This window comes from Ylistrum balloti, unplaced genomic scaffold (genome assembly GCF_031769215.1).
Source record: "Ylistrum balloti isolate Yb309-2 unplaced genomic scaffold, AGI_CSIRO_Ybal_v1 Utg370160, whole genome shotgun sequence".
Taxonomy (NCBI): domain Eukaryota; kingdom Metazoa; phylum Mollusca; class Bivalvia; order Pectinida; family Pectinidae; genus Ylistrum; species Ylistrum balloti.
In genome coordinates, this window is record NW_026782156.1 from 751,162 (window position 1) to 767,782 (window position 16,621).

The 16,621-nt window shown below is 32.4% G+C and overlaps 1 protein-coding gene across 1 annotated transcript in view; it reads right to left on the reverse strand.

Moving 5' to 3' along the window:
* Positions 1 to 391: 391 nt before the first annotated feature.
* Positions 392 to 16,621, reverse strand: part of LOC132550993 (serine/arginine repetitive matrix protein 1-like) — a 53,667-nt gene continuing 37,437 nt past the window's right edge. The window contains exons 11-22 of the mRNA XM_060215097.1: positions 15,716 to 15,886; positions 12,628 to 12,771; positions 12,012 to 12,155; positions 11,468 to 11,605; positions 10,240 to 10,410; positions 10,028 to 10,060; positions 4,123 to 4,269; positions 3,282 to 3,341; positions 2,567 to 2,625; positions 2,229 to 2,303; positions 1,730 to 1,806; positions 392 to 453 (exon numbers count right to left, since the gene is read on the reverse strand). Of these exons, the coding sequence (XP_060071080.1) occupies positions 1,734 to 1,806; positions 2,229 to 2,303; positions 2,567 to 2,625; positions 3,282 to 3,341; positions 4,123 to 4,269; positions 10,028 to 10,060; positions 10,240 to 10,410; positions 11,468 to 11,605; positions 12,012 to 12,155; positions 12,628 to 12,771; positions 15,716 to 15,886 (1,215 nt within the window). The 3' untranslated portion in view covers positions 392 to 453; positions 1,730 to 1,733. The remainder of the gene's footprint in view (positions 454 to 1,729; positions 1,807 to 2,228; positions 2,304 to 2,566; positions 2,626 to 3,281; positions 3,342 to 4,122; positions 4,270 to 10,027; positions 10,061 to 10,239; positions 10,411 to 11,467; positions 11,606 to 12,011; positions 12,156 to 12,627; positions 12,772 to 15,715; positions 15,887 to 16,621) is intronic.

Here is a 16,621-nt window from a genome sequence, read left to right on the forward strand (position 1 = left end):
ACATTTAAATGTCAGTGAATTTCATATAAAATATAATATGATATACGGTATACCATTCATCAGTTAAATTAATATTGTAAGTGACTGTAACAACATCCGATTATCAACAACATATCTAAGTGTTAAAATTTACATGTTAATGGTGGAATATATACATTTATGAATTTATGAATAGATGTTTGATCTCTAATACCATAAACTGTTCTATTCCTAGATAAACCAGATAAGCATTTTACAACGGGACTAAAAGAATATATCATTATCTAAATAATGTTAAGGTTTTTCTCTTGCTTTCCACATAAAAAGTCTCCATTGATATATTTTGAAGTTCACTAAGTACTAATCCGGAATCAGTCAATAAGGTATCTTCATCAGTCAACCAGAGGTTACTGGATTATATATACCAAAGTCATTAACACGTGTTCCATCTTGCATTTTCTGTAAGTTTTCTATCTGAAACAGACATGACAAAATAAATAACACCACATTATATTATTTTTGTTTGGTTTAAAACACAATCACTTTTAGATCAACACAACACTTTTACTCTAAATAAACCGCGAAGACATTAACAAAGGGCGATCACTTTCTTTTGTTAACGTATGATCATCAATGGATGATACTTATAAAGCGATGCTATTCTTGTTTGAAAAGTTAAGGTATAAACAATACAACTACTTATCCTATAGCCTTCTAATTTCAGCAGAGATATGATATTCGAGAATAAACAGAATTGAGATATATATACCATTATGTATGATCAAATGAGTTAACAATTTTCTTGATTACATGCAAACTATTTGACAAGACAACTGAAATTTCAGTACAATACTGGGACAGCATCATGGGAGACGTCTCGTTGTGCGAGTAAGTTTCTGTATTTCATATTATGATCATAACGTTGTAAATATAAACGCCAAATCGGGTTACTGATAGTTTGACTTATTGACTAATTTAGAATAAATAACAAGCTATCTTAGACAAAAATCCATTACAAAACCAGTTGGATTATCCGATAAATACTCCTGTAATGTTCTGTCATAGAATAACAGAAATATGAGTGATATTAATCATTCATTTGAGCGAGAAACATTTATGTGAAAAAAGTTATCTAAACACCTACCGTCACATTCTAAGTAATCTAAACACCTACCGTCACATTCTAAGTAACCTAAACACCTACCGTCACATTCCTAGTAATCTAAACACCTACCGTCATATTCTTAGTAATCTAAACACCTACCGTCACATTCTTAGTAATCTAAACACCTACCGTCACATTCCTCGTAATCTAAACACCTACCGTCACATTCTAAGTAACCTAAACACCTACCGTCACATTCGAAGTAATCTAAACACCTACCGTCACATTCTAAGTAATCTAAACACCTACCGTCACATTCTTAGTAATCTAAACACCTACCGTCACATTCTTAGTAATCTAAACACCTACCGTCACATTCTTAGTAATCTAAACACCTACCGTCACATTCTTAGTAATCTAAACACCTACCGTCACATTCTTAGTAATCTAAACACCTACCGTCACATTCCTCGTAATCTAAACACCTACCGTCACATTCTTAGTAATCTAAACACCTACCGTCACATTCTTAGTAATCTAAACACCTACCGTCACATTCTTAGTAATCTAAACACCTACCGTCACATTCTAAGTAACCTAAACACCTACCGTCATATTCTTAATCAATAAAGTATACAGACATACCATTTTAATGCAACGCATATGGGGCTTCTTGTCTTGGTGGAGGAGGCCTCTGGCCATTCATTTCGTGGTCATGTCTCCTAGAAAACAAAAGAAACCGAGAGGGTTCACATAGAGGTATATCTACCCAGCTAAGACAAATCACCTTCTGATTGGCTAATGCACACAAGAATTCAGTCTTCACCTTATCACCGATTACTGAACTCAGGTGTAGAAGATGGTGTTAAAATAAGCTCGTGTTAACACAAGAAAAAATATTGAGATATCATTTCAATTAGTCTATACAATAGTACGAAGAGAACATGAGCGCAATGAAAAACAATACTAGTATGTGACCCTCGATTAAGTGAAATACAGTCGCGATACGGAATCATGACATTTACATTCTGGCGAAGTTTCATTTAACCATACAAATCTTCGATACTTTTAGTGCTATAAATGGTGGAGCAACTGGATGCACTTTCCTTGATCATCAATATTTCACATAACTGACTGTACTTACCTGTACATCGCTTCATTCGCACGTGCTTGTTCCAATCTACCGGCGTAAAGGTCACTACTCCTTTCTTGTTCAGGCCTGTAAAAGGTTTGATCAACATTACCAAAACATTTGTTTTATAAGAATATGTTTAATATACATGTATGTGTGATACAACTATATAAGCACCCAATATATCTTCGAGTCTGAATCTTATAATGCTAATTTATCATATTTCACAATTGTATTGTTAATAGCCTCAGATGTTCTTTATTGTCAAGTAAACAACGATATTATCAATCGCCAGCCATTTAGAATGTACATAATATGGTCTGTGTTATTTTCTAGACAGTGAATCCTACCTGTAATCCCGGGGCGGTGATCGTCTATGTGTAGGAGGTTGGGCGGTATACCAACTGTCCTGTGTTGGAAAGTATACATTGCTTTAGACAAATAACGATATATATTTTTAAAACATACCAAAACATGCAGCGGAAACGGAAAAAGTAGAAAGAAAACCGCACTCGTGCAAAAGTTGAAAAGACAGAGTATACGGAAACACAAGCAGATTGTAAGGAGAAATAAATGAAATATATAGAAAACAACACACCATATTCATTTGGGTATTATCAGAGTTATCTATTTTTATTTTCCAATAATCAAAGTTCTTTCGAATGTATTGCCAAACAAAAGATTAATATTTCTACATAAAATCTTACAGAATATAGTATATAGAACCAGAAATAAAGATAAACAGAACTATTTTATATGAAAACGTGTCAAACATCACATACATCTATTGAACATCAATAAAGTACAGTGTAAGTAATTTTTCGTTTCTATATAAATATGTAACTTTTCTTATTTACATATAATATTAATTCGGGTTTTCCTACTCGTGTATCGCTTACAAAATTATCATATATTTCTAAGATTGTGAAATTTCTGAAAACCATATGTACACACAAATGTATCAAGGTATATTAGTTCTAGATGTTAGCTTTTCTACGAAATTACTATGTTGCTTTTGAGCATGGTAGAGAGAGTTATTTCCCCTTTCTCTAGCCTACGACTTACGGGTAGCGGTATCCTAGTAGCAAAGGACGGCTGTCCTCTTTCTAGACCTTCTGGGAAGGCCTGGAATAAGATTTACACATTTACAATACTAATCTACATGCTAGCACATACCCAATAATCAACCACATTAACAAACAACTAAGTGGTGTATTGCAAGAGTTTCCTACTTTTACTGATGTAGGGGTCTAATTCATGACTTACTCAACCTAAGCTAAGGAGAATATTTGAGTGTCAAGTCCGCAATCTTTTTTGCAATTTATTTTTAAAAGAGAAAAATTGTGAATTTAACACGACGAAAAATTGTTAAAGTTTTGAATAAATCAACACTCAGGTTTATAATGTCCACTAATGTCATCTTTATGATACAATTTCACTTCAAAACTCAGCACGGAAAAATGCAAGGTAAGTATAAGGAAGACAGGTGCTGTGCATGCAGATCAGCTGGCATTTCATATAGAATTCAAGACGAAATATGTGTTGTGTCACTCGATAGCAGCATAGAAGGTGTCTAGCAAAAACAATACACCACACAGTTATAATAGATATATACATGTATATATAATCCACACACAATCAGTTGCTGAAATGAAAGGTACGTCTTCCCAGATCTCTTGCTTGTAATAAATTATCTGTTTAAGTTGATAACATCAATCAAAGATATTTCGGTACGCTAAACGGAAGAATTTAAATTCGATAATTTAATTATCATCTTCCAAATATCAATTATCTAAGCAGTATTTTTCATAGTATTCGCATTTTTATAGATAAATACACTTATCAATAAAGAAAACATCAATACATTATTAAAAACACAGTGAAAGAATTTAGAAAACAAACTCACGTGATCGATATAGTTATTGTAATTTTGCTTAGCGTCCTCGCGCACTCTCTGTCTTTGAGCTTCTTGAGATTTACCCATATCTGAAAACATGTTCTTTTCATCCATAGAAGGGTCTCCTTGTCTCCTTTGTACCTCGCCCTTCTTTTTCTGCAAGGAATGGCAATCACGTGGAGAAAAAGAACAAAACTGTCGTGCTTGTATTGTGTGTACGGGATTTTTTCTATCTTATATCTTTCATAAAATAGTCATTATCTTTAAAATTTAGCGAGAAAAGAAGACGTAAAAGAATATTCGGCATAAAATCAACCGTCGACAAAAGTGGAGTAATTGATGACAAGATTGAGGTAAAGTAAGTTTTCCGTTTATATTCATGGAACGTAGAACATTGACCGCATGCAACAGACGGCAATAAGGTCAGAAATCAATACAGGAAGTTACATAGCCAAGCCGTGTCTAGAAAAAAAAATACATACAATATAACATGTAACTATGGTATTAAGACGTTTCCTCCAACAACTTATACAAACACACAGCCATAATCTGATCAATAAAAAATTGTTAATCTAATACAGATAAATAGCTCCCAACTTCCCATTTCGTATTAGCGAAGTCTAATTTTCTTCAAGTCGAGAGTTCATTAAATGTATACATTAGAAAAATATTATCTGCTATGTTAGAAGATAGGTAAATAGCTAAGATATCAAACATGCACTGGACATATAATGCGATTTATGACACACTCAAAGAACGAGTTTATTATAATAGGAAAGTTTAATGTTTGTAAACCATAATTACGTCCAATACATTAATGCTTGATTAACACGTGTTAGTATAACACTATAATACATCCTAAAGTCACAACATATGAAAATGATATATTAATACACACAGCAATTCAGGATGCGTTCATATAATATAATTCATTACACATATGACATAAATTTGTAAACACTTTGAAAAAAAGTGTCAAATCCTCCCAAATATTAAAAACCTTGCTTCAAAGAAATCTTATTTTGTAAATCCGTATGTAAAATAAGAAAGCTGCAATAACAAAAAGAATGTATCAAAAGTATATATGTTGTAATAGTTTCAAACAAAATATACAATGTGCTATTTAAAACGCCGCCACTCCGATACACACTGTTATTAAGGGGAGATCACTCGATACCTCTAGATGTTCTATCATCTCTTTCTTTCTCACTGCGTTCATGTGCTTTTTTGTGTCCGGGTATTCTGATACAAACAGCACACTACCTTGATCGCCAAATACCTTCTTCCTCTCTTTTGGTGGTTCTTGCTAAATGTTCAGAAATGGTTTATTTATAGAAGGAATATAGACACAATACGTTAGTCTAGACAGTTCTCTGAATTGAAAAACAAACTCTTCAATAAACGTATAAGTTGATATGCGTGTCGTTCTTGATCATGAAGAATTTATATATTTTTTTTAAATTCCTGGATTACCGAGTTCAAAGCGTCGATGAGACATGTTATAACTAAGCTATGTTGATTAACTGGTTACTAGTGTAAAAGTTGATATTTTGTTCTAAGTTATTTCTCTTTACCCGTTTCTTCATGCACTCAACTACCTTTTCCATGAAGTGGTGAAATTCCTCCCGTAGTTCTTCTTTCATTTTCTCTCCTCGCTTCTTGTATTCTCCGGAAGTGGGGTAAATCTTGGGATTATCATTAGACCCCCAGAATTCTTTACTTCTGTTAGCGGGTTGTTGCTAACAACAAATCATATCAAAACAGCTAATAAGCACTGGATCCAAAAGGAGAGAAACACCACGACAACTGTTTAGATAAACCATATGTTGTGTATTCGAAAGACTGTGAATTAGTTTAACGCATTTATTTATTTCATTTTATTTATTTATTTACTTATTTGTAATTATATGCCAACGTTTCATTTTGTTTCATTACGCTTTAAGAATTAATGAAGAGATAAAACTTGCATCTCAGAAACAAAATCGTTATTTGCTTACAACTTTCTTCGTCAATATGAAATTGAAATAGGGAAAAATTGCATATACATTTTATACCCCAAACCATCATACTAGAAAAACCCTTTTTGTCAAGTAAGTTAAATGTGAAAACACTTCAACAAATCCAAGTTCAACAAAACAAACACATATTTAAACTAAACGCTTTCACAGTCCAACACCGTATCCAAAACGCGTTAAGATTTGGCTGTAGTCCGACTTAGTAATTTAATTCACTGTGGAAACCACATCAATGTTGTCAATATAAGTAAATCTTCAACAATAAACAAACTATAAGACTATCTACTGAAGGACACAAAAGTTTGTTACCATAAAGACTTCATTCCGGGTAAAAAATCACAATTCTCAAAGTCAAATATCAATGACAAAACCATTTCCATTGTTATTCGTGTAGATAATATTCATTATACAATGCACTTCACCAACATTCAACACAAATGAATACGACTACATTGAGGTTAGATTCTAATACCTGCAACATGTAATGTGAAACAAGAGCAACAGTTAAAGGGTATTCGGCCAACTCTGTTTTTTTTTTTTCAAAAAGAAAAAGAAAAGAAAAAGAAAAGAAAAGAAAAAAATTCTTTTTTTTTTTTTTTTTTTGTATATTTCTAATTGCAAATATTCGCAAAGTCGCTACATTCATTGCATTTTGAGTTCCAAAATATCGGGAATACCTCTTTGACAAAACGTTTTAACGAAAATATGACATTGAACTGTATCAATTACAATTACCTTATATCTACTCGTGTTGGTTGATATTAGTCTTTATTTAAATTGAAAGTATTAAGGAGTGAGAATTAGAACAAGTAGCATGTCAATATATCGCTACCAAAAAGAGAATTCATTCGACAACAAGCCAGCTAAAAGAAATGTACCGATGCCAGGTAGACTTGATAGTCGGCCTGGAGGCCCGCCCTGATCTTCTCCCTTTTAAGATCATAAGAACCCGCGGGCACTATAGGAGGAGATTCCATACTACGCTCCCAGGATTCTCGGAAGCTACCTTCTCTCTTGCTTCGGGCATCGTCGTCTTTTGTAATCTATTTTAATCAAATATCATTTATTCTTAATGTTATACCTACATATGTATATTTAAAATAAGTTAAAGCAAACCAGTGAAATAGTTTGAATTTTAAATGTATAGTATTTAAAGGAGTTAAGATAACTTAAAATTAGAAAAGTATTAACCTTATAGGATGGTTCATGCAAATTAAATCAAATGCAAGTTACAAAACACGTCACATTAGCAAGGTTTTACTTGAAGATTGACCACACTTTAACACTCGTTCCTCTGCCACATCATATCTAATTCATTTTCATTTCAAACTGACATAGACAATGACGTTAGTGTACAGGGTGTGAACAACACCACCAATGCAACAACCTCACCATTGGAGTTAAAATGACAAATGACGAGTGGTTTTAATATAATCAGGATCTAAATAGTAATTTCATTCCAAACCCGTACACCACGTTAATAAGGCTTCAACGTTATGAAATATAGCTTAACTAATGCGTCCCACCAGAGACGCATACCTGTATTTTCACTTGTGGCGTATATGATTTTTTCTTAAACTGAAAAAATCATAAAACAATATCAAATGTCGCCTTATTAACCTTAATTTCATAACAAGAACATAATTGTCTATTTTCACATTCCTGATATAATCAGTATGATATGAATAAAGGTAATATTTCATCAATTTTAATAGTTTTATATCTAATAAAGTTATACATCAACCACATGTATTAAAAATGCAGAAGACGCTTACTCTTCCGGAACACCTGGTCTTATTCTTTTGCAAGACTCTCCGTTTAAATATTTCTTTTGTTTATATTTTGCCCTAGTTTTATTGAATTTGTGTTTGGATTATGATTATGTTGACATGTTGATATTTTCATGTTTGTTGCACATTAAAATATTAAAAGTCTTTAATAGTTTTTTTATAACATTCCTTATTACGATGAAATAGTTACACGAAGTATATTAATATACCAACTAATAGTAAAGAGTAAAAGCACTAGTATCAGCTGTTCACGATATATATCCACAAACACCGCAGTTATGGTTACGTGAAGTGATGCTGGGTAGTGTTCTTACCGATACATGGAGTAAAATGTGAAGCAAACAAATACACACCGTGGTTTGACCAACCTTGTCCTTCATTGACTCATAGCTCATCCTCCACTCTTCCTTCAGTTTCTTCTGTTTTGCAGCATAGTCATTACCCATAGGAAAAGCCTTCTGGCTTTCAAAGTTGACATCAACATCCGGCCTACTTCCTCCGCTTGGTATATGTCTGACCGTTTTATGCGGCAGCTTAGATTTGGAAACAGTAAATGACTACAACCACGGTCTAAGAGTCCTTAACACACAACATTGAACAATTGGAGACGATACATAACAGCACTGACCACTCAAATAGACGCTTTCCCCACCTTAACTCTAATGGAATCCCTAACTAGGATTTTTTTCTTCTGGGAGCAGGATGGGTGGCATAAAAGGAATCTGTACAATAAAGAACGTAGATTGCCGTAACACCCGTATTTGAATTAGTTTCCACTCCAAAAATACAATATCTACATTGTAAGTATTATACTGATTTTGCAACACAACCACAAACCATGCTATCACAACTGCCGCACGTAAGCTGATAAAACATGCACTACTTTATTTGCCCATCCTTCGTGTTACGCTATCTAATGCTAACATACTCTTGTAAAGCACACGATATTATTGTATGAAATATGTGATAGTTAAATGGTTATGAATGGTATCACTTTACCGCATGCTTGTATGGTTTTGTATGGTGTAAGTTAACTAAACAGCATTGACAGCCCTCGCCAATTATCATCGTTATCCGTTTTGTATATAACTATACTACCTCGTCTAGCATAAAAAGACGTTAATCAAAAACAAACCTAGATCATGTCTCAGTTCATATAAGGGTATGTCATTACACACATCCTGCCGGCCATACTTTATACATCATCAATGCTTTTTCACGTGAGTACGTACATATATGATATGGATACAACGTTACCTTCCACATACGTCTAGTGCGCTTCATATTTAAACACCTTACAAGCACACACCTGACGTAACATGATTTCACGTATATATACTTTTGACACATCTCATGAATACGAGTCATTTTTCTGTAATCACAAAGCAAATAACATAAGCATCAGATGGCAAAGATAAAATCATAAATCTTCCTCTCCAGAAAGCTGTTCTTTGAAGCAAGGTTTTGATACAATTTCTTTGAAGCAAGGTATACTCTCTACCAGTATATTAAACATATTTGAAAAAACATACGTTAAGGGAAATTTAAAGTAAAATCAACACATCATAAGTCGTATTTATCTTGTGTTTAACAAGATGAACATAAAATGTTAGTGTGCATAAAAAAAGTGAACTCTACATTTTGAAGAAAATAAGGTCGTTTATGATGACACCATTGTAATTAAACTCCTCACAATGACACTTCATTATCATATCTGGCCCAGTTTTGGAGCATTGTTTTTAACAGTTACCAATGCACAAAACAAACCACTGTATTTTTTCAGTTCATTACATATATTTTACACTGACATAATAAATGAAAAACCCATTTCTTTCGACTCCAAAATTATCAAATAATTCAAATATTTTATCAGTAGTTACACAGAAGTAATATATTTTATAGAAAGCTACATAGGGAGTGAAAAAGAGGGAGAGAAAAAGACAACCCTGGTGTTAAATGACTTGTTACTTAGAAGGTTTCGAGTTGGAACTTTTTAAAATGTCCAAGAAAGCATTTAACAGAAAGATTTGTAGACTGTGAAAGAATAGGAAAATTCGTGAGAAATTGAAAGTGGTTTATTTAAATATATATATATATTTCTCACTTTACCTCATTCAACATATTCCAATATCTTGTATGATTCTGAAAAGAAATGATTTATACGTCTAGCATTAGAAATCTTTCTACTCATTCACAAGCTTACACAAAAATCGCTACTGCTCAAATATATAACTAGAAAGCTGGCAAGACGGGACACGTGGCATTCTACGCCACAATAGCAAGCTTGCAGACATCACTTCGGCATCTGGTAGCCATTTTACCTTCTTCTCTTCCTCAACCCTGTGTTCGACCTCTCGATCATTTTTCTTGCTGGGGTATCTTTTCTGTGGAGAACGTGGTTCCTTTGCTGAATGGTAGACATTTTCTTTTCTAGATACCGCTGACTGGTGAACACTTCCGTTCAGACTCATCTTATCAAAAGGGAGTCCGCTCTACATGGACATAATATACTACCTCTAAAGACACTATTATACAAAATCCATTTCGATATAGACCAATAAATTTTTCAATTTAAAACAAATTAATTTCCATTATTCTTCTCAACAATCAATTTATTGTAATATATAAAGCTGAATTTTCTCAAGAGAGCGTTGCTATATGGAAATCCATACATTACTGTGCATTTCAGAGAACAAGTATTTCAGAAACCAGAAGAAACTTTGTGTAAAAATTCAAAGATCAAAGCAAAGAGAAGTTAAATTTGTTAACCATTGTTTCAAAAAGTGTAATGAATCAAACAAGAAATTGAAAGTACAATTGACAGAAGAAAACAGATGATCTCCAAAAGAATTTGTAGGCATTCAGTGAGTGAAACACCTCATTAAAATCATAAAACTCCAAGGAAACAAAATGTTATCCACTTCAGAGGCATATGGAGGCAATCAGAAGCCAACTCTTTAGAAAATGCAAGAGACAAATTGAAAGTCAAGCGAAACAAAGGCCATCACCACAGAATACATATTGATAAATAGAGCCACACTGTGACAAAAGGATGAGAGTAGGGCATGCCACTGCAACCGCCAATCAAATGTCCGTAAATTGGTCCTTTGATCCCCAAAGACAGTAGTCCGATACATCGGACAAAAGAATCATATTACTTCAATTTCGAAGAAGTACAAACATAATTTCCCCCTTTTACGTGGGACCAAATGCCAAACAGAACATTCAATGTTTCACTTTCTGAATATTCACTTCAAAAGACATTCGCATATTAGAGAGTGAGAGAGAGGAAAACACTACAACAGAATATATATGGCAATCCACAATCAAGTCAGGATAATTAAAGAAAACAGTTTGTTATGTGCCGGAAAAATATAAGTAGAACGTCAAAAGTGCCAAAAGTGTGATAACTATTTCAAAATACACAGTGCTGTGATGTTTAGCGCTCAACTCCTGTTATGAAAACATATTAGGATCCAGGTTCAGCACAAAGTCCAAGAGGAACTCCAAACTATTAGATAGAGATGCAGGCAGAGAGCGATGCAATACCTTTGCTAGATACTGGTTATATTCCATGTTTCTCTGCCTTTCACTTAATGCCTTCTTTTCATCGTAAGGTTTTTGCGTTAATGGGAGTCCTTGTTTATCCTCGGGTGTCGGTGGATGAAATCTCCGTGGTGAATGATTCTAAAATAATTCAGGAGATTGTAGATTAAAGAAGGGGGTACCAACACAAGGGGTAGAACCATGACACTACAACGTGTTTTATGTTATCGATACGTTACAATTAAACCAGATTCACTTATTTTTAAGTCCTCAAGCACATACTCCACTTTTTACCGTATCAAGACAGTATTTTTAAAATCAGTCCGAATATAATCATTTTTGTATCAGTATGGTTTTCCTCAAATTGCAAGTTTCACCCTAACAGTATGTTTTAAGTATGAAGAATGAGTGAAGTGACATGTTTTTCGATACTGACGTCTTGTTTTAACACTTCTTATCTCATATGATGATAATTAAGGAAAAATAGTAAATCTGTCTCATTATTGCATCCATGGCTAAACTTTCTGCTTTACAAGTTCATTCATACCTGTGTTTTTAAAAAATCGTTATACTCCTGATTTCGGTCTCTCTCCTGCTTTCGATGCATTTCATTTGATCTCCTATTATCAAGAGGTAAACCGAATTCTGGACGTTTTCTGTCAAACTCGTGCGAAGGTTGCCTTGAATTACTCTATTTAATGTAAGTAGGAAAGTAATATGATTCACTGCCAAAATATATCAAGGTTACTAACCTCATATAACAACATCACGCTTCATTTCACATCTCACAAACCCGATAAAAATATACAGTCACGTTAGTCACGTTTACTTCATGAGAACGCATCACAAACCAACAAAAAAGTACGTATATGAAATCTGTTTTAACATATAAAGCAAGACCTCCTTGTGAGCCAAACAAATTCTATCCGTGGGTTTATCTTATAAACCAAAAACTATTGATAGAGTAAAAAATCTCAGGTATCACAATAACTATTCAATACACTTTCTATCCTCATTTGCACTTCTAACTACGACGTAAATCAATTTTGGTCATTATTTTAAATTTTAACTTTTTTAAAAATTTACGGCCGAAATTCCATTTTAACAAACCCGTCACTGATATGGAATTAAGTTCTAAACTTTCTTTAGAAGCTAATTCATACCTGTTTTTCTAAAAGATCTCTATATTCCCGATTTCGTATGTTTTCTTGCTGTCGACGTTTTTCATTTGACTTCACATTATCAAGAGGTAAACCAAATTGTGGCGGATTTCTGTTGAACTCGTTCGAAGGTTCCCGTGAATTATTCTATTTAATACAAGCATGCAGGAAGTTTATTTCATTGGTGGAAAGTAAAAAGGAAACAGGCCCGATCAGATAACTCTCATTGAAATCCAAGACTACTCTCATTGAAATCGGAAAAAAAATTATTTAACATTGAGAGAAAACCAGATTTATTAAGTTACCTTGGCCTCTCATAAGAATAACATACCAAATTATGCAAGACTTGCAAGTCTTTTTCACTTTGTCACGAACCAAATACAAACAGATGATTAACTTTGATTTACAAAGTCATGTTATTCAATATTTCCCATTATGTGACACATTATGAAAACACTTTCAGTCCATGTGAGCATATTTGTGTTTTAAAAAAGTCAAATTATGTTAACTTTTTTGCATAGATGTATCGTTTACAACATTCACCACTCTCAATCAACTACCACTGGCAATGAGCTCTATCATATGAATCTATCAACAACTTGAACTCCTCTTTCACTCCATTGGTTTTAAGCATCTGATCACATACACATTCAACATACCAATCTAAAATCAGTTTAAGTGAATCCACATTATTTACTAATTCAATTAATCTCCTTATGAATTCTAAGAAAAATCCCACAGCTTAATTTCTATTACAAGGTTGCATCTTGTTTGTATATACTGGTTTAGTATCAATGTGGCTAAACTCAGCAGATCCCATATAGCTTAACTGGCATAAACAGAAAATATAGAAAGAGAACATCCAAATTCTTATAGGGAAAACAAACCAGCCCATCGTAAATTATCAACACAAGCATTTACTACATTTAAAAAAAACAGAAACAAAAATTTTGACTGCCCCTTCCTTGTCCATAAAGTGTTTCCTAATAAAACGACAAATTCCCAACATATCATCTGTTGAACATAATCATGATTACCCTCAGAACAATATCCTTGTATTATGTCTCACTATACCTTACTATCTACACCCTAGACGTTAATCTACTCTACACACATTTCTCATCAACACTACATGAGTGGTCAGTTTATGAACGATTGATTTACAAAACAAACTTCACAAACAAAGAACAGACTGTGACGAATACAAATCATTGTTCAACTGAAATATGATAGCTAACTCATTTGTCATTGCATTTCCTAAACATTTTCAAAGTAAAATAAATTATGGCAATTGTTTTTAATTAATTTATGATACTACTTAGATATGTGATTGTGTTGTATGACTCCATAATAATAATAATTTATGCACAAGTGTTTGCATAATCAAAATTCTTTAAATGATATTGTGAATGTTTAGACTTCAAAACAAATGTTTGAACAATGATTTGCACCATCAAATTTATGGTTACGCATTTATGTATAGTTAACACCTTCCCACCTTGCTATGATTGTTTTTTTTCTAGTTACTGCTCAATAAATAACATCTATTCATAATGACAAATTATTATATGAGATAGAAATGAAAACAAATTTCAATGAAAAAACATGAATATTAATTCAGTAAACAAATTTCAAAAATGTTTCCCAGTGATGCGCAATGCTTGAAGAAACATTGTTTTCTACATAATTACCAATCAGACAGTTAAAAAGCTCTCATCAAAGTCTTATTAGTACTTATTTCAAAAACAATCTTTTGCACTAATACTGTTTATATAAACACACACAAACTTTCGGTTAGTATGTAACAATCAGTAACACATTCAAACAAACTTATTTATTTAACTATTGTATGTCTGTAGCCAGCACAATTTTGTTCACACAAGTTCAATGTATGTTGTTGGCAGTGAATGCATGTCAGAATTAAAATATATTATTGCATTTTCAAAACCTTTTAAGTATATACCCTAATATGGGGTAAGTATAGGGTTAAAAAAGATAAATAAATATATAGCAGCCAAAAAATATCTACATTAACATCATAAAGATCATACTCAATTTGCACAAAAGTACTTGGTTAAAGAATAAGTTTTATCTAATATTTCCAACATGTCCAAAATGGATCATTGCCAAGTGTAATTTGATACTTTGGTAAATAATACAGCTTTTTTTATTTAGTTTTTTTTCTTTTTTTTTTTTAAGCAAAATTCAATTGCACTCTTATTTTAATCATTTAATTTAATTGCAACACAAAAGGCCATGTCACTGCCTACATCACTCTTGAAATAATGAAGTCACATTTATTACAAATCACAGTACTTTTCAACTGTTTTTATTTTGAATCCTTTTCTTCTGGAGTTTAAAGTACTTACATTAGTAATTAATGATTTTTTTTTAAATCTCACTTAAAAGAGACTTCTGAAATTTTGAAAAAAAAAACATCATGTTTCTTTTTATCTATTTAATAATACCTTAAATATCAGGAGAATGTGTCTTCCCACATTCATTTTCAATGGAAACTCAAACAATTAAAACCGCAAACATGATATAGGATTATGCACGGTATAAGCTAGCCACACAGTTAACAGCGATGAGTATGAAGACATGAAACTTTATCACTTTTAAACAAATCATTCACTAACTCTTACTTTTGTCATTATCATTTTCTTCTCTTTGTCTTTCTTTTCATTTTTTTTTTAAATATGGTTTAGTCTTTTGTTTAACGTTGTTTTTACACTTCCAAATTTTAAATTAAAAAAAAAATCACTTTTAGAGCTTCAATAATTACCATTTATACCCAACAAAAAATAAAATAAAATAAATATAACTTCTTTCTGTGAAAAATGATTTAAAATGAAATACTTTATGACTTTGCACACAGCGAACCAGCCATACAAATTTTATGACATAATCATATTGTTATATATAACACTTGGAATCAGACAATATAACAATATAACCTTATAAACAATGTGACATTATACCAGTAACAGAATGAATGAATATGATATGTCATATATAGCCAAAGCTGTCAGTCACTCCAACTACACTTCAAGGGGGTGGGGCAACACTCCACGTATGGGGGGACATGTACCTTTTTCTTCAAATCATTATATTCTTTGTTTCGCTGATGCTCCATCGCTTGACGGCGTTCCTTTTCGTGCTGTACATCACCAAATATGCCACCCACCAGCCCGCCCGAAAGCCTACTTAGGGCTAAATCTGAGCTTGGATTCCTAGTATATGCATATACTGGCTCTCCATTCTAGCACACACACATATCAAAAGTATACACTATATGGATATTGTACTTAAACGTTTAAAATTACCACAATGAAACCTTATCAGTGCATATTATATCTAAAACATTGCTTTCATTAAAAGAAAAAAAATGGATTTAATGAGATATGATTTTTATCATTACATGTTGATCAAATTCCCACTAAAAAGAGATTCAAAAGTTAATACTATTTTTAAATCATCAAATATTTAACAAACAAAATTAATGAGATTTCCTTGCAATCATTATCTAAAATAAAATGAAATAACACAAAATTACCTATATACAAAATAGATACAATATACAAACAAGCACAAAATCAAGACATCAATGATTCCATGTAAAGACATTAAACTTGTAAGATTGTTGAATATTTTCTGTTGGAAACAATCATTTCTGATTTACACAGTCTCATTCTACAATAGATATTCAGGAGCAGGAAATATTTTTTTCTTTTCTTTTTTTATTCCAAAGTAAAAAAGTTCTTAATCAATGTTTTACAGTGTAACATGATGGATTTTTAAGTATATCATGACTACAGATAGTGTTGTCAGTGACATCAACAACCATGGCACATAAAGCAAAGCATTAAATAACACATGTAATTATCAGAGATATTCATAAAGTAATATCTAACCCAGAAAGGAATTTCTAACACACAAACAGAAACATATATACAGTAAGTTATTATTATCTAATTATGGTTAAACAATACAAATT